The sequence below is a fragment of the Lates calcarifer genome, linkage group LG20, assembly GCF_001640805.2.
Source record: "Lates calcarifer isolate ASB-BC8 linkage group LG20, TLL_Latcal_v3, whole genome shotgun sequence".
Classification (NCBI taxonomy): Eukaryota; Metazoa; Chordata; class Actinopteri; family Centropomidae; genus Lates; species Lates calcarifer.
In genome coordinates this window covers 4,398,824-4,417,666 of record NC_066852.1, presented here as the reverse complement: position 1 = coordinate 4,417,666, position 18,843 = coordinate 4,398,824, and the positions used below count along the sequence as shown (strand labels likewise).

Below are 18,843 nucleotides of genomic sequence, written 5' to 3'. Positions count from 1 at the left end.
GACTCAAATTCTAACAATTCCATTTGTGTGCCTCGGCAGAAATCCAGAGCCATCAGACCCATCTACGTTTTTTCAGTCTTCAGCTGTAAAGTTTTGGTGAGCCTGTGCCCACTGCACTCAGATTTCTGAATGTATCTAACTGTAGCCTGTCAGCTCCAACCAGTCTGGCCATTCTCCTCTGACCTTTCTCATCAACAAGGCATTTCCATCTGCATAACTGCAGTTCACTGATTTGGTTTTTTGTCACCATTCAGTATCAACTCTACAGACTGTTGTGTGTGAAAATTACAGGGATCAGTAGTTTCAGAAATACTCAAACCAGCATGTCTGTTACCAACAGTCATGCCACTGAGATCACAATTTTCTGATCTCAGTTGTTCAATGTGAACCTCAAGTGAAATTACTGACTTGCGTGATCTGATTGGTTGATTGGATAATCCCATGAATAAACAGTACAGGTGTTCCTAATAAAGTGTATCAGCCTAAAATACTTTACATTTATATTGGTATTTTTAATAAAAGCATATTATTTATTCTGAAGTGAATTTCATTGTGTATACAGCTGCTGATTATTGGACTCAATAGGCCTTATTCTCTGACAGGGTTGTATGCTGGGGTTTGGCTGGACAGCTCAAGGATAGTTAGAGACTTGTCCCAAAGACGCTCCAGGGTTGTCTTGGCTGTATGTTTTAGGTCATTGGCATTCTGAAAGGTGATTCGTCACCACAGTTCACCAGGTCACCTCTCTGTATTTGGCTGCATTTATCCTTCCCTCTCTTTTAAGTCTTTTAAATGTCATTTGGCAAAGTCATTTTCTATAAATGTTTAACAGTAGTATAAATCAATGCATTACAAATGGATGTCACAAACCTAGCAACTTGCAGCCTACTTCTCCACATTTTAGCCACAAAGGTACATCACTAAAATATACACACAAAAATATGAAATAGCTTAATTCATGATTATAAGTGACAGTTGATGAAGTATTTCTGAAACAAAATGAACCACAGAGAAACCACAAATGATAAATTCTGAAGCTGAGCTCCACTGTAGCAGCTTAACAACTAACAAGGTCATTTTACCCGAGTTGTCCCTGTTGACTGCGAGGTCAGGTATGTCTAGAGAACAGCAGAACCTTGAGCAAAGACAGTGCTCTGCTCAAGAGCACTCAAACAGGATGGATGTGTGCAGGTACAAACACTTCACCCTGAGCTTCAATGGACCAACCCGAAAGTAAGATCAAGTAATCATGTTGGCATATTAAAAAAACAACAGTGAAATTAAAAACAAAAAGGATTTTTATTAACGGTTTAGAAACACAACATTGTATCTTCCATTCCTGTCTTTTTGTGTTTTTTTTTCAGTTCCCCCTTCAAATAAGTGCTCAAAACACAGAAGCACACAACTGACCCAAACTCCTAATCCAAATTCCACAACCCCGTCCTATTCTGATGCAAAAAAAATGGAGCCAACATCTGAGCAAGAATTGCACCACAGGGCATGTTGAGGTAAGTACAATGACAACACTAATACATCACCTCTTCTATGATGTTTAGCAGCTCGTGAGACTTTGAAAATGTGAAGTTCTTCCGCTGTCATTGAAACACATTCAAGCACTTATCAAGGGTTGCATTGGCATCAGTAGAAAAACTAATTCAGGAGTCATTTTGGTTCATCCAGCTAGAACAGAAGAATGGTGGTAAGGAGAAATGTGGAGACATTATTCAAATTTTACATCATTCCTATTTGGCAGCTCTGTTGGTCTGCACATACAGGAACACCACAGCAGTCAATCAGCAGCACTAACAGCTACATGATGGACCCATGCATGTGCTTCTTTTGAGGTAATCATGATTCTATTCAGCTAGCAAGAAAAAAAAAACACATAAATGCTGGTGGTGAATACGAACTTCAGGGGGTGTGTAATGCTGGATGTTCACCAGTTAACAACTTCCATTTAGTAAGCATACTAAATAATTAAGTGACTTAACAAAGTGACTGATCCCTGCAGGACACACCGTAAGTAGTTCTGTTATTAACCAGGTACTTCCAAACATTTAGATATGCTGCACCTTTACACCAGCATTTCTGGTCATGTATAACATCAGCTGACCATCTCCAGAATTTACATGTTTTAGCAGAATTTAGTCTTTCTGATTTAACAGCCACTTTTTTGCTGCTGCTTCTAACAGCCTAGTCAGCAAATATAGTATGACTTCCCATATTGTCCCATGATACCCCTTGAATTATTATGAAGCAAATGCAGTTTTAAATGCACTGCATGTATGTGATGTTTGCTTCCATTTTGTGTCTGTTTTCTATAAATTTCCCTACAATTTGTGTCAAAATACAATTTTGGGGAGGAAGGAAAAAAAAAAAAAAACTCTATCTATTCATGGAGACTGCTCCAGAGGTCTCTAGTGCACTTACTGAGTTGCCATGAAAGGTCAGTAAAGGGGAGGGCAGGTGTTAGGACAAATACTAACCTCACAACAACACAACATATTTGAGGATACAGTGCAGAGGACAAGTTGTCATGCATGACGGCACTCATCCTTGTCAAACGTTTACAGTTATTTCAATACCGCCATGCACAGCTTACATCTCCTTCTGTATCAGCGTTGATGAGATCATTTGCTGGATGTGAAAAAGGTATTTTGTCTGAGACGTGTGTCTATCACAGCGCAGACACAGCCTTGGGCTTTATTTTTGTTAAACTGGTTCTCCATGGTGTTTGAGTGTCCATTGCTTAAAGAATCCATGAAAGACAGAAAAGATGAACGGCACAGGAGACAAAGTGGGAACAAGATGAGTGGTCTCCAATCCTTATCCATTCAGCTTCCAGCAGTTCGACAAACAGGGGCACAAAAAAAAAAAAAAGAAAGAAAGAAAAAAGAAAAGCCAAATGGAAAAAACTGAGCCAGAATGAACTTGAACATTTATACACTGTCAATAAATATAGTGATTTCCCCCCCGTTCCAGCTGTTATAATTCATCTTCTATGTGGTTTTCAGGTTGGGCCTTCTCCACTGGTCCTAAAATGAGTGTAGAGATGGGAAAAATGAAAAATAAGCGTGTGTGTCATTACATCCCCTCTGTTCATTAGTAAAGAAAAGCAAACACTTTGTGGAAACAATGTTCCCTCTGTAGTCCACAACTAGAAGGGCAGAGTGAGTCAAGCCTACGTTTAGAGATTTGATAAGAAAAACACAAAAAGCTTTTGCTATGATGAAACCTGTCAGCCAAGACTGAATCAGTGTGACATTTGAAAAAGCCTTGGCTGGCAGTAAGAGCAGACCTGGTTTGTCATCTCATCAGCTTTGCTTATGTTAAAATACTCGCATCACGTCACATCAGCTCCGCCTGTGACAAATACTGTTGTCTGTGGTCATTTCAAAAGCTTTACAATGAAGTGTGCAAAGCCTGGGAAATTACATTTCACATGCAAAATGTCAGCGAGAGAATTCATTGGTTCAGCACCGAAGAAGCAGTAGACAGATGCCTTTTTTTAACCTGGTGAATCCAAATGATGTAAGAACTTGTCAAAGTATAAAATACATGCTCCTTTGAATGAGGTGAGAATGTAATGCATCGTTTTAATAACCTGTATTTCTTTTGAACAGCTGGATCAGATTCTGTCTTTTTGTTTTCTGTTACTATGCTTCATTATCTAGAGGTGATCAAAGTCTATTATGGTTACAAAGTTGTTTAAATATTTGCAATTTTATGTTCCTTATATGAAAAAACAAATACTGACTTTTTTCATGTGCACATTGCCAGAGTTGCTGTGCAAAGCAACTTAGTTTATTTATCTTATTCATACATCATAGTAGTTGAAGTTAATTACAGACCACATGACAAAAACCACCACATTTCTAAACTGGCACACTGGAGGACGAATGAGCTTAAAGCAGCATCATTCACCGACTGACGCTTTACCTGGACTGACATTATTACTGACTTGAGTATGATACGGCGTATGTTTGTGGAGCCCTGTCCCTTTCCTGTCTTCTCCATAGCTCCACCCAGGTGCTACCTGATGAGCCAGCAACGAGCCACACCTGGTTTCAATCAAGTGCTTAAAAGCTGTGACAGCATCAGAACCAGAGGCTGCTGGACTTGCTGCCTCTCAGCCTGGGGTTTATGTTTGTGTTGCTGTTGTGTTTTGACTTAGTCTTGGTTGTTTTGTTGTGTCTGTATGTTAATAAATCCCATGGGTTTGGTTGTTCTTAAGGTGTTTTCTATGGTTGATTTGGGTCAATGGTGGAGCATAACAAGTGACGGAATGATTAGCAATCTAAAGCTTGGTTAATGTGACTGTGCTTGTCCGGTCACTGAGGGACATGTGTGAGCCGGCCAAGTGGAACAATCACACATGCTGTGTGGCTGTGACATGTCGTTACATTTCTAAGGAGGTGCACATGAAGCTGCAGTGTGCCTGTGGTGTCGATTTGATGCAGAGGTATAAACTGGCCTTAATGCTAGAACTATTGCAAGAGTTGGAAGTGTGCAGTGGAGCAGCTGATTCCTTTTCAGCTGTGATTTCTGAGCCTGTAGTTTAGTGTTGTACTGAGCCACGTTTAACGTGTTCCAATTATTACGTCCACCCCCTAAAGTTCTTCAGTATTATCAGCACCAGGCATGGCAGACCGACCTGTGGTTGTTGTTTCTTCTGTGGGCTCTGATTGGCTGTCTGAGTCTATGTGTACCGTGCTTTCCTCGGTGGGCGGGGCATCACCTGGCTGCACTTCCTCTGGGATTTCTGTATTTGAAAGGAAAAAATACATTAGAAGTTATTATTATAGTTTAGTATTGTTTTCTCATATTCACAATGGAAGACTAACGGTCACACGTGCATTGTGCTGTTTGACCCACCACTCTGTGTGTCTGTGCTCTCCTCTGTGGGAGGGATGACTTTCTCCTCAGCTGTGTTGTTGGTCTTGCTGCTTTTATCCGAGCTGGTGCTGTTCTTGGCTTTGGCTTTAGCCTTTGGCTTGGCAAACTTGGCCTTGTTCAGCAAGTAGTTGACCTCACGATCCAGCAGTGCCAGTTTGGACTCAATGTCTTTGGACAGCAGGATCGGCCGCTCTCTTGGAGAGCGTTTCTCCTGCTCTGCTACCGTCTCATTCTTCCACGTCTGGAGGAGACAGAGACGAAGACTCGTGAAAATCACTTTACTTGATACAGTTTTAAAGATGTTTTCTAAAAATGACCCTGGTGATGTCAGGGTTATATCAGCTTAAGCTTGAAAACAACAAATTAAAAGGGAAAGTCTGGATTATGATCTGGGTGCACAGGGTTTGAGAGAACTGTGCATTCACCAGGCGAGTAGGATCCAAAGAAAGATGATACTGAGTTTGACTTATACTAGAGACTAAAAGTCAGTCTATTTTAATCTGTCTCTTGCATAACTGCCAACAGTACTGAGGTGTAACACGAAGGAAACAATAACTTAACTACAATACAAAACAATAAATGAAATGAATAAGGTAACAATCATCCAGCAGTACTCCAGTAATGTGTGGACAGTGTGACAGCACTGACACATTCACCACCTACCATTGTTTCATTGATGACTTTCTCTAACATATTCAGCTCAACTTCAGTGAAGATCTGGTCGTCCTCTGGAATCAGTTTAGCGCTCCTTTAAAACAAACAGTCACTGTGTCAATGTTACGTTTTCAGTTTTTTGTGTGTGAAAACAACCTGCGTCCACACAGCATTTTTGTAGAGAAATATATTCAACACTCAAAACACGGCAGAATCTCTTCCTCTTTGTCCTCTATGTCAACATTTCAAATGAGAGATCACAGAGAAAGCTAGTGGTGAGAACCATTGTTTTATAATTGCACACTGTCTGAGTAAATAGACATAATTTCAGGTTAATGACAGCAGCTCTGCTATGTATTGTCTATTTTGACATTCAGAATGATTAATCTCAGAAAATGCTGGAGGAGACAGAGACAGACAGCCCCCAATGCTCACTGGGCAGATTTCTGAAAAACACTGAGTCAACATTTAAAGAGTTTTACATTCTGGAGGTGAATTGTAAAAAAAAAAAAAAAAAAAAAGTCAATTTATTTAGATTTACAAATGTAACCAGCTTAATGTAGACACTCAGTCAAGACAAAGTGCTGACCCACCACAAAGTCTCTGGCTTCTTCACACTGTCAACACTCACCTCAGGAAGAAGCTGGAGGTGTTGAGCATGCTCTCCAAAGCAGCAAGGCGGTCTGGCCACTTGCGTCGCTCCTCAACCCTGAAAAACATGTCCTTGCACAGGCTCTTCAACTGAGACAGCTTCTCCCTTAGCTGCTTGGTGGTGGCAGTGTAACCATCTTCATCTAACCACTCTGATGCCTCAGACAGCTTGGCAGATATCTGCTCCTTCTCCTCTTCTGACACCACCAGCTGGTAATCCTCCTGGTACAGCTTGTCCTGGAGAAATTGTATTGGAAAGCTAAGTATTGTGTTTGTGGGAGGAGGCATTGATGGCACAGTATCACACTACTGTTATTTTATAATGTCTTTTCCCTCAAGTACTACTTTCTGTCACTGGTTTTATCTTTACCTTAAACGATTTATCTAGGAATCATCATCTGGGAATAATGTTGGCCTGTATTCCCTCACGTCAACGGCAAATCTAAAATCCTTGTATAAAAACAAGGACAAATCCTTTTGCTCTCAACAGGAGGAAGCAGCTCTAAACATTTAAGACACAGTGCCTCTTTAGCTGGTTTAATTCTGTTTAAAAAAAGAGTGAGAACAAGCTCATACTCATTACAATGTACGCAGCATTCCATGCCATGTACCAAGACTTCTGATGACTGGGCAAACGGTTAATGAGTTAAGGCCAATATCTGCTGAGCCTCAGCCTGTGTGAAGATATTTGGTTGACAAAAGCCATATTTTTGGTGTTGAAGTCAAAATCCATCATTTTACTGTTTTCCACATCATGCAAATGAGTTAAAAAAAAAAAAAAATCACAAACTCATTGCACTCTTTTTTCTTTATTTCTTTTTTTTTGCTGCTCACAGCGCTTTCACTTGAAAACAGGTCAAGTTTTAGAACACTACCATGGTCATCAAGGTCACTTTTCCCTAACTGGCCAATCAAAATCAAGAAGGGACAGGCTATCAACACTGCCAACAAGCAGAGGAGAAACAGATCCTGGCTGTCACTGACAAGAAGGAATGTCATGTTTGTAGGTGTCCAGAACAGAGACCTGACATTCACGAGGAAAAACAAGTGAAAGTGCTAGAAGACGTTTTTGTAACCTAGCAACTATAAATGACTCTGAAAATGAGGTCACGGGTGCACCCTGAAAAAAAACTGCCTATGGTCACAGGTCCTTATGGTCCTAGAGGAAAGTCAATTGGACTTGGCGTGAGGGGCATGACCTTTCAAATATTCTGTTTTGGGGCCTTCATCCCAGCGCAGCCATCTGGTCAGCTGGGTTCATGCTTCTTAGGAAACATTTGCATATAATTCCCAGTTTCATGTTTCTTGCTCATGTCAGCTCACAGGAATTTGAACCATGGCATAAGATGACAAATGATAATCCAAGAAAAAAAAAAAAGAACAAAACTGAGAAATGAACATCTGTGAAAAATGCTGCTTACCTGTGTCTCAAAGACAAAAGCTTCCAGACTGTTCAGTGTCTTTTCCCTCTCCTGTTTGGCCAGGTCTCTGTTTGTCAGATCTTGCAGCCTGAAAATATAGACTCTTTTTAGCTGATAGAACCAAGAACCAAACAACACAAAGCTGAGAAGAAATGGAAATTGCTGCTTTACTTCTTTTTAGATGAAATGACATCGTCTTCAGTGGGATCGAAGATGTCATTGATGACAAGCTGCACTGTGATGTCCTCAGAGATCTTGGTTTTTTTTTGAGGTTTTGTCTTCTTCTCCACATCCTTCTCTGCCTCAGCGTTTCCAGACTTCTCTCTGTCCTTTTCCTCCTTCACCAGCAGGGATATGGTTACTTTCAATACCAAGTCTATAGAAGCTAATCTCTAATATAGAAAATTTCACCAAATTCTGTGCAATATTTAGAACCACTCCTAGCCTACATGAGCACAGGTGTTTGTCTTACTTTGGCGTCCGTCTTGCTGTCTGCCTCCTCAGTCTTCTCCTGGCTTTTCTCTTCATTTGCACTTTTCTCTGACTCATCCTGCTTCTCCTTGGCAGTCTCATCCTTTTGGGCCTCATCCTTGTCGTCCTTCGCTGACTCTGGAGGCACTTCCTCCTCATCCTGGACAAGGAAAAATGCAAACAATGTTATTACAATCTCAGGCCAGGCGTGTGTGAGCAATGCCACCTGACACTTGTGTGTGTACAGTCAAGTTTTTCGCAGTTAGCTGTGTTGTAGAAAGGCCATGGCATTAAGATAAAGCAATTTATGCCAAATGTAAAATCTAAAGTTCATACACAGCCCTGATTAACTGACTGGGACATTGTGTTGTATTATGGATACAGCTGCATATACCTGGACAGGTTCGGTTACATTTGGGGCGGGTTCTGAGGATCCTCCTCCAAACAAGGTGGAAATTGTGTTACCCAGTTCTGAAAGACAGCGAAGTGTTGTAATGATAAGCCAAATATACTATAAGACAGACTTTAGTATTGCATGAATCATTAGAAAAACAACAAGATCAATGAGCCCTGGTAATCTGATGTATTGTACACAAACAGGCAGAATTCTAAGAGTTCTCATTCAGATTTCTAACCCACTGGTTCAATGTGTGTAGCTGGGTGAATGGTTATTCATTAGCACCCTGGTGTTGTTTTCAGGTGTTAAAATTGGACTGAGGTCATAGCACTAGGCTCTGGCTTCTCAAATTATGTTTAACTATTATTTGATAATTGTTAAATATTTTCTTGTCTTTTGTTGTTGGTTTTGTGTCTTGAATAGATGTATCAGAATACCTCATTTGGTGCAGCCTTATTTAAATTTAATGGGTGGTGCCTCTCCACCCACCTGTGCACTGTGCACTCTGCGCTAGGAACCAAAATGCCACACAGACGGACAAAGCTAATTTCAGGCTCTAGAAAATACCAAAAGTACCTCTCAAAAAAAAAAAAAAAGAAAAAAAAAGAATAAAGCGCCTCAAGTGCCACTCTCCTAACACCATGGATGGCAGATTTTACAAATGTGTGTTTCCAAAACCTACTAGTTAATGTTGATTCCTCTTCTTTCTCCTCCACAGCTGTTTCAAAGACAGATTCCACCTGTGAATGAAAATTACAAAAATGACATATTCATTTGATTGACAGGTACAAAAGAAAATGTTTTGATTTTTGTGTTTATTCAAGAAATTTAATAAAACAAAAACTGTTGCTTTGATTTCGTTAAGCCTCACTGACCAGGACAGACCCAGTCCAAGACTAAACCAATATGTTTTACATACAGTGTCTTTCATTTTAGACCCGTTGCAAGTGACATTAACAGTTGTTATGCTTTACTGTCTGGCCACAGAACGCAGCTTTTCACCTTTTACTGGTTTGTGTGAATGTTCAATAAAGAAGCTGAACCAGTGGAAAAGTGGAACTCACCCGATCCAGCAGGAGGACGCCACTTTCATCCATGTTGAAATGGGCTTTGATGCCTTTTGATTCTGCATTTGTGTGCTTCTGAAAGCTGCTGCCCACTCCTGACAGTTTGACTGTGGTCAGGTTCAGAGAACCAAACACACTGCAACACACAACCAACAGGGACACAGGAGAAGAGGGTTTACATTCAAATATATATTAACCATGTGGGAATATGGGTCAAAGCAAGAACTTGGAAAGGATCACACATTTAACCTTCCTTGAAAGACACTTAAGTGAAGTGAACTGCCCTTACATAAGTCTTCTGTAAAGTCTGGTTTCTTTTACACAGCAAACACTGAAATCTAAGTCAAATGAAATATCTTAAATTAAATTAAAGTATTGTTTTGCTTGTTTTGTTAGTGAGTACAGTGGTAACATCTCACTTGAAATACTGAGGTTCATTCATATGGCCAAGACCATGTGGTTATGAACATAACACATGCCATGTGATAATTCTCTACATCTAAATGAACATTCAAGATTTACTGTATCTAGGTACAGACTCTTCTGTTGTCATCGTCTGCGAACCCAACTGCATACTGGCCATCAGAACCCTGTCTGTCATGACCTTCACAAAAGAGGACATCCAATGCTACATGTGATCTCATGTATCTCACGGCGTGTTATTACGCCTTTCACCTTACATATCCTAAGTGCATTGCAACACTCCTCAGACATAAGTCCTCTCAGACACCATCCATGACATCTTCATACAAAAAGGCTATGGCCGAATGGGAAAAGGTCATTACTGAATAGGGATGATATACGATTTTATTGCCCGTCCTGATAAGAACACTCTGCGGAGTGAATTTCCATCATCGGGGTAATCGTGAATGGAGACCATCGTTAATATCTTCACAGGTGACTTACAGAAAAGCTGTCTAGCTTGCCAACATACAGTCCTGTATTGATTTATAGTGAATTGCCACAAGGGGGAGCTTAATTTAAACAATTTTCCTACATATTGAGAAAATATATTTTTTTCCTTTTCTTTTTTTGTATCTAGGAAAATGCACTGGTGTAACTTTACTGACTTTAAGATATATTGCCTGCATGTATCCTTATTTCAAGATGATGGTAGTAGTATTTGCTGAATTTAAGCACATTTCCACACATAAATGCACTTTTTGAAGATAGATATCTTTACTTAAAAAAATCTTGGTAAGTCAAATTTTCCAGTTCTGTTGGCAGATAATTTTGCTTATTTTAAGTAATATATCCCTCATTTTATTACTTTTTTTCTTGTTTTTGAAACCTAAGTTTTTGCAGTGTAGTTGTAGTAGTTTTTGTTACCCGCTGTCATGAACACAGTTGAACTGATTCAATTTTTAAGTCAAAAACAACAGGAGGCAAAAGGTGCTAAAGCAAGCAGCTTTCTAACCTGAGATCATCCTGACTCAGGAAGCTGAGGTCACCATAGTTGATGTCGAAAGCAAAGTCGTCGTTGTAGCGGTTGAATGTAATGACCTTGCGCTGGGGGTAGGGCGCCATCCTCTGGAAAAGGATGCGTTTGTTGTGTTTCACGGTTTTGACCCCCTCCTCCTCGGTCTCACGGGTGAACTCCACCTGATGGAAAAAAAAAAAAAAGAAATAAAATGATTTATTCTTCCATCTAACTTTGCAGCGAACAATGCATGGCATCAACTTTACAACAGCTTACAATGGAAAGATACTAATTCAGAAACATTACACACAGATTTGGACACATACCACCACCTTGTTTCCCCACTAAGAATGAATATAGTTCATCTATCATCTGTTAAGTGATTTTATTTCAATTCATCTCCAGCAGCAGGAGGCAGTGACCTGTACCTACCTGAATGGGGAAGACAGCTGCATCTCGGACCATGAAAGGTTTGACCTTGAAGGCTTTGCTGAGGGCAGCAGCCTGGTACACAGCGCCCATAGCTGCTGCCTCATCTGCATTGATGTTCTTCCCCAGCTCCTCCCTGCAAGGAAAAATATACAATTACAAGTATTCACCATCAAACCAAACCGGTGGAGCTAAAACTCAGTTTTCTCAAAATAGGTCCGTGACAAAATAATGTAGAATTAAAGTTCACGCTGTGGAAGAATGTAGTTCTATATTTCCATTTTTGAAAGTGAAAGTTGTTCAGATCAGTGCAACACCTCTGTGGTCAACACTTACTTCCCCACAGCTTTGAGCAGCACTTCCTGAACTTTGGGGACACGGGTAGAGCCACCTACTAAGATCACCTGTTCAATTTCATCCTGTTAACAGAAACATAACAACTCAGATTCACAGCAGTAACACAGACATTTACTAATTTACACTATTTACACATCTAAAAATGACTTTGCCCTACAGAACATATGTTCAGCTGATTTATGTGTGTGTTCAAAGAAACAGCCTGACTTTCTCCAGCAGAGGCAAGAAAGCTCATTTCTACCACAAAGTGTAACTTACAGTGTTGGAAACATGAAACCTTCAGAGTACATACACTGGGAATGGAAGCAGTTACTCTTTTGAAATGAACAAATTTAACATTTTCATAACTTCTGAATTTTTCCATGAGGGAGAAGGAGATTTAAAAGACAATCAATCAGAATAATCACTTTTTTTTGTGGAAAATCCATATCAGATACAGGCTATTAGTCCATCCAGAGTATTTGTATACATCTTAAATGCTTGAACCCAATTTTATTTTGAAATGGGATAAGGGAGCTTCCACTAGTCCACATTCATTCTTGTGTGATCGTTCAATGGACTAGTTTTGCCCACGACTGTTGTAATAAAGGTCATAACTTCCTTCAGTAAACAGTGCACTGCAAAACAGTAGTATCATCATACATATACAAGAGCCTACAGTCTACTGTTGATATGAAGTTCTTTTCCCACTCTTGTCTAATCTAGCTTTTCTATATCCAGTGTCTACAGCGACCAACGGCCACATCTCCCCACATACTGACCAGCTTCATTTCTGCGGCAGTGAGGGCTTCCTGCACCGGGCGAGGCACTCTTTCAAAAAGATCAGCACACAGCTCCTCAAACTCAGTCCTGGTCACCTTAGCTTTGAAGTCAATGTCATCCATCAAACCTTCCACCTGAAATATGTAAAAAATATGTTTATTCACTGCAATGGTACCGAATCCACATGTTGGATTGTCTGGACAGGAGTCTGTGTCACCAATAGGATTTCTCAGAAATACCAAGAACATTTCTGAGACCTTCAAACAGTGAAGATTTAAAGTCAGTCTTTTAAAATGTTGAGAACTTGACAGAACAGTAATTTAAGTATTTAAAAGAATTAAGATGCAGCAGATGCTTCTGACAACCTAAATTACTGAGATGCACAACCAGAAAAAAGGATTAATGGTTACAGTTCTCATCACTGAACTCACCTGGGCCATGAATTCCACATTAGCACTAAGCACCGTTTTGAGCCTCTGAGCCTCTTTGAGGAGTTTGGCCATGGCCCGGTGATTCTCCCTCACATCTTTCTTGCTCTTCTTCTGCTCATTGAATAGTTTAGCCAGGTGGTCCCGGAGTCGCAGGTCCATCTCAAAGCCCCCCAACCCACGGTCAAACCTAGAGCCAGAACAAGAAAAACACACCTTAGACTTTAAAATCAGCCAAACCTCAAGAGCAGGAAGCACTTACTGGTTGGATGGAACATTACAGCTCCTGCCTATTAAGGAAAAGAGACAGGAATTCCAAACAAAAGCCAGCTCCTGTCACTAAAACCTGGTAATTACTGCTTTTCACTCAATCATCATCAGTGTCAAATGTGCTGTGGGGATCACTGCTGCATGTTGAGAGTACCCAACATTAATGCATCGGTTTGCCAGGAGATGCAAGACATTTGTTTTATCTTAGCAAATAGTATGTACAAACATCAGCAAAATGCATCAGTGTTTGGCTCCTGGGAGACATTACAAGGCTGGCCAAAGATCTTTTGGACTCTACTCAGTTTTTCTGATTTCAAAAAGGTGGCTAGGTTTTCAGCTAGGCTAGGCTCAGTTGAAGAGGCTAATGCCAGTGTCACACCTGGGAGGCAGCCTGTCTGCGTCTTCCAGTGTCAACCAACTTACTCTACATCAGCTAGAGATCGATATCTCTGCATGTTGTGTGTGTGGTCTGTGTTACGATCTGAGTCAACCAAGTGTAGTGACAGTCTGCTCTCTGTATGCGTCTTCTTGTTTTGAGTTTCAGATAAGATGAGGAGGGGGACGACTGAAAAAAACAGCATCCTGGAGTCTTATCATGATCTATGATCCATGACCTCCAGAGGCTAATATGTACCTGAGTCAGACAGAAACCTTAAGACTTAAAGCTACAGTATGGAACTCTCTGAATTATGCTCCAAAACATATCTTTCTGTGGAGAGGTGCCGTCAGAGGCCTCTGTGACAGCCTGGCATTCTGACTCTGCCATCTAACCAATCAGAGAGGGCCAAAGTCAGGGATGGGAGTTCATGGCTGTCAATCAACACGTGAATGTGCTTCTGGACTTGTCTCACACTGAGGCTTCAACAGTGTTATCTGTGCAAACATGTTGCTATGGCTGACTCACAGGCTGGCTGCTACATTATGCTGCAAGCATACAGTAAATACCTTTACGTTCAAAAAAGTCATGTCATGTTTACAAGTCATGTCAGACTTCAGCCTCAAATGTGACTATGTTACATATCAAACAAATAAATAATACATCCTGAAGTTGATTATCACGTGCTGCTGAGGTAACTCTGGATTAACCAGCTGGACAGCTGGCTCAGTAGGTGGCACGTAAAGCCTTGTAAAATGAATTAGAGGATAAGGTTAGTTATTGTGTCTATGCAATGCATTTTTGCTGCAGCTAATAGGAGCTAGCAAATTTGGTTGAAGTTGTTGAGCCTACTAAGAGGCTGAGGAAAAGGGAATTTTGAAATAAACTATCTATAATGAAAAGTAAAAATAATACCCCCCCCCCCCATGATAAAAATATGAATAATGAAGTATTTCATAATGCTGAATTGAGTTTTTAAAAAGGTTGCTAAATTATTTAACTGGTTATTTGCTGAATTAGATATTGTACTCAGTGTATTCATATGACTGTAGATTTGACTTTGGGAGTCTTGTTCTGTGCCATTACACAGAATCAACATTTTGCTGACATGCCGCTTCAAGGATCAGTGGACTCACCCGACACCTCGGATCTGTAACTGGGGCTGGGTGCCAGTTTCCTTGGATTTGACGGTCTGATAAGTGACGATGGTGGCGGTGGTACTGCCTGAGCCCATATCATAAAACATCACATTCTGAAAGGGAACAAGATCATTAAGATATTAAATATCAGCTTCTTATTAAATACATGAATGACTGCAAAATACAATTAAGGATAAAGCTGGCATTAATCTGTAGTTTTGTTATTGTCGACAAATATCTTGAAAAGACCTAAACCAACAATGTGTTAATCTGTCTACACTTTCAGACTTTCCTTTTCTTTTGGATACAAACACATCACTTATTAGTAGGATATATTTACTGTTTGTCCCATCACCAGACTGATTCTTTAATATGCATTTAGGAGTAATGCTGACTGTGCACCTTAGCTGTGCTATCGATGTCTTTCCTCCTGAAGACCCCATAGTTCAAGGCCACAGCTGTGTTGTCATTGATGAGCTGAAGGACCTTTAGACCGGACATCTGTGCAGCCTGCAGGACTGCCCTGCGCTCTGCCTGGTTGAAAAAGGCTGGGACGGTAATCACTGCATCTTTGATCGGTTGTTCTGGGAATTGAAGAAATTAGGAGCAGGGGAAAAAAAAATAATTGATATGCTTGACATATACAAAAATGTCATACAATGATGTATCTTCCTCCTTGAGCCAACAGACCTGCAAAGTCCTGAGCCAGTCCACGTGAATAATTGAGCATCATCCCGAGGAGTTCCTCAGGCGTGTACTGCATTTCTCTGGAGGAAAAAAAAAAAAAAGCAGAGAGCCAAATTAATCCCTGTGTGGAACAGTGCTGTGTTTCTGTCTGGTTCATCATCTTTAATCACTTTATTACAAAGGATCTGAGTGATGAAAACTTGTGACTTGTAAGAGGAACCTCATTCAAATTGTTTAAGACTCAATATTCCAAATGAATGGACAAAACATTTCATATATACATTTGCTGTACGATAAGAAGTTGAAATGTGAAGCAGGGAAAAATAAAAAGACTCACTCTGAGTTTTTAAAGTACACTGTGCCTCTCACTGGGTCCTCCTGCAGCTGGTGCTCAGGAAAACGTCTTTGGTAGAGCGCCACCTGGATGTTATTGTGCTTTTTGCCCAGGAGGCTTTGGAGGTGCCTATAAACAGTTTTAGGGTTCTTCACGGACTGAAATGTACACAATATATGATCAGTAATAGCATACATGATATTTTGAGGTGATATGAATGTTTGAACAATGCATTGACAACAAAAATCTCATTGATCAGATTAAGCTGATACACTATCAAATGTGATTTAGCAAATCTGAGAAGCAGTCATACCACTCCCAGTGCACTGTCTCCAAAAAGTCTTTCATTCTCTTTGAGGCATACAACTGTGGGAGTTTTCCTCCGCGACTCCCTGTAGAAAAAGACAATGGAGATAGTGTTCAACTGGGAAATGTCATTTGTCACTCTATGCTCAGTTACATTTCCTTTGACATCCAAAGTAGGTGTGTACACTCACTGTGCCACGACGAAGACACTTATACTCACTTGTTGAGAACAATCTCCATTGGCACACCAGGTTTCACTATTGCCATTTTCATCCACTCACTGCCCAGGTCAACCGACATGACAGCTACACTCACTACAAACACAAAGACACATGCTACATGAAGCTGGAGAGGCAGAGGGATAACACCTGAGATCCTGAGGTTTAACAGAGCTGCATTATTAATGCAATCACTGAGCAATAACTGCTGCATGTCTTCATTATGGCAGTGCTGTAAAACTATTCTTGGTTGACAGCCCTGCTCGTCACTACATTCTGTGCTTCATGTTAGAAAAATGTGTTTGAACAAACTGATATTACCTGTGTGAGAAGGCAACATTGCCAGAACAAGGCAGAAGAGAGTTATCAGCGCCAGTTTCCTCTCCCCCATGATGAGCTAAAAAGTTGAACAAATGAAACATTGTGTGAAAACAACATCAGCTGGAAGGATTTTCATAGGTCTTTACTTGTCCTAACCTTGGCCACATCTCTCCAGTGTGTAAACACCTAAACTCTGACATTTCTTTTACAGGAACTTCATCATTCACTTTGTTAACTCTCTGTTAAACTATGCTCATTCACCTGTGCTGCACAGATGCTTTTCATCCAGTGTCTTTTTTATTCACTATGTGCGAGAGGGTGCAACCCTAAGGGAGGAACAAGATCATCTCCCACCTGAAAAGACAAACCTGCTCTTTTCGCTTCCACACCTGAGCTTGATTCCACAGAGCCTCTCCAAGAGTAGAAAACTCTCAGTACTCTTCTAATGAATGTCCAATCACTGTTTATGTTTCCTCGTGGATAGCTGATGCTAATGAGGCTGTGCTTAACTTACAGTGGATCGGAGTGCCACTGCCAGGTATTACCATGGCCTCTGCCCAAGGATATGCCAAGCACCTAATGCACCAGACCCTTCCTACATAGGTGAGGACAGTCCCAAACACGTGGCATTAATACCACTGTCAAGCCCTGATGCTGGTTAAAGCTTTTATATGTACAAGGAGCAACTCTGCACTTAATGAAGAGTGTGTGTATTTTTCAAAACACAGCGCAAATGTAAAGTGGGGCCGGAGCTTAACATTCAGCTTAACATTCAGACTGAGTACATCAAAAACCACAACACTGTTTGTGTTTCATGTGAAGGGAGAGGACAGCAGGCAATCTGCATAGAAACTTCTAGCTCCCCGGTGAGGCAGTGACGCATGAATGCAAAATGGATGCACAATTCAAACCCTAATGATTAAAAAAAAAAGCCTATCCTCTGGCTTCTGGCTATCACTCTGATGAAGTGTCTGGTCAAAGGACAAGTTGCTGATGATATGTATTGGATAGCCAAGTTAGATGCAACAATTCCTGTTTAGCGTTTCACCTTTTAACCATTAACCGTTCACTTTAAACAAACGGGACAATGTGTGCCATCAGTGAACCGCTCCAGATAAAAACCTAGCACTATTACGCTGGAGGAAACACCACTAACATAAGTTGACAGCTACTGTTAGCTAGCTCACTGTCAGACAACCATCAATAAGAAAGCATGATTGACACTGTGCAGTGGCTCTGGCTTACCTTTCCACAAGCGGCACAAACCAGAGTGTGACGGGGCTGCCAGCAGACTGCACGGACTCTCTGATTAGTTTTCCTGATTCTGTGTTGATTCAGAGCCTCTTCGTTGTCACGCTTGGTAGTTTTTAGTTCCCCTTATCACCGGCTTGCTCTCGGCAGTCGGGCCCGGAACGCGGCGTCACCTCATTGGATCTACTGAGGCCGCTGCTGAGAGAGAAACTGACGTCAAGTTAAGTGCAATCAAACATACTGCATCCGGTGAGCGTTTAATAACAAAACGGACCGTACGCTAACTGACAAGTATTGCTACTGACTTTAACTGTTATTTTTGACGTGATACCTAATTGTTGTGTATGTAATGCATTTATAAATAAAAATGGTTGTTCTCAAATTAAAAATGTGTTACCTTATTGAGCCCCAACAGATACACAAACACTAGTTAGGGGACGTACCGTACCGTCCTCTACATACAAGTACATGCCTGCTGTCTTGGATTAAAAACATGGTCATTTTTAATTACAGTGAAACAATTATTAGAAGGCTAGAGATCGCTTGTAGTAGTAGACAATTATGTGCTCTTGTTTTGAAAGGAAGTGTCCTTTGCCTCCTGTAATTAACCGCAGGTCTCTTTACGACTGCTGCAACAACGAGCGATGACCCTCCAATCTAAAACCCGCCCACCTCGCTCCACGCACTGCTCCGTGATTGGTCCACGTGAGGTGAGTGGCGTTGAAAAACGATTTCTGGCTCCATCCAATTGGGCCACGTCCAGATAGTGGGCGTTAATTAGAATGACGACATTTCCAGGTAAGGACTGAGCAAACCACATGCCTGCTTAAAATGAATTGATTTGGTTAAATGTTTTTTTTTTTTTTTTTACCAATTTTAATTTTGTAAACCTGTTTTTATAAGGCATTATTACTGACCTAGACTCTATAACCTAAACACATATAATGATATCAATATATTTCCAAAATGTGTGTGTAAAATCTGTATC

General features: G+C 40.7%; 1 protein-coding gene across 1 annotated transcript; it reads right to left on the bottom strand.

Annotated features, from left to right (window-relative positions):
- Positions 1-1,280: 1,280 nt before the first annotated feature.
- On the bottom strand, positions 1,281-18,045 carry hyou1 (hypoxia up-regulated 1). Its single transcript, XM_018691799.2, has 24 exons — positions 17,850-18,045; positions 16,605-16,680; positions 16,286-16,379; positions 16,073-16,151; positions 15,763-15,917; positions 15,429-15,505; positions 15,141-15,322; positions 14,736-14,851; positions 12,957-13,143; positions 12,525-12,659; positions 11,743-11,825; positions 11,410-11,542; positions 10,975-11,159; positions 9,555-9,693; positions 9,173-9,230; positions 8,488-8,564; positions 8,095-8,253; positions 7,794-7,960; positions 7,623-7,710; positions 6,182-6,438; positions 5,560-5,644; positions 4,876-5,137; positions 4,655-4,762; positions 1,281-3,035 (listed from the first exon to the last, which is right to left on the bottom strand). The coding sequence occupies exons 2-24, from the start codon at positions 16,672-16,674 to the stop codon at positions 2,986-2,988; spliced, it is 2,946 nt and encodes a 981-aa protein (XP_018547315.1). The 5' UTR covers positions 16,675-16,680; positions 17,850-18,045; the 3' UTR covers positions 1,281-2,985.
- Positions 18,046-18,843: the final 798 nt, after the last annotated feature.

Coding starts and splice junctions, on each gene's coding strand:
- hyou1 (XM_018691799.2), bottom strand. CDS start 16,674: ATGGGGGAGAGGAAACTGGCGCTGATAACTCTCTTCTGCCTTGTTCTG. Junction 8,254..8,487: donor ATGTAACCGAACCTGTCCAG/GTATATGCAGCT, acceptor TTCCTTGTCCAG/GATGAGGAGGAAGTGCCTCC. Junction 7,711..7,793: donor GTCATTTCATCTAAAAAGAA/GTAAAGCAGCAA, acceptor CTATATTTTCAG/GCTGCAAGATCTGACAAACA.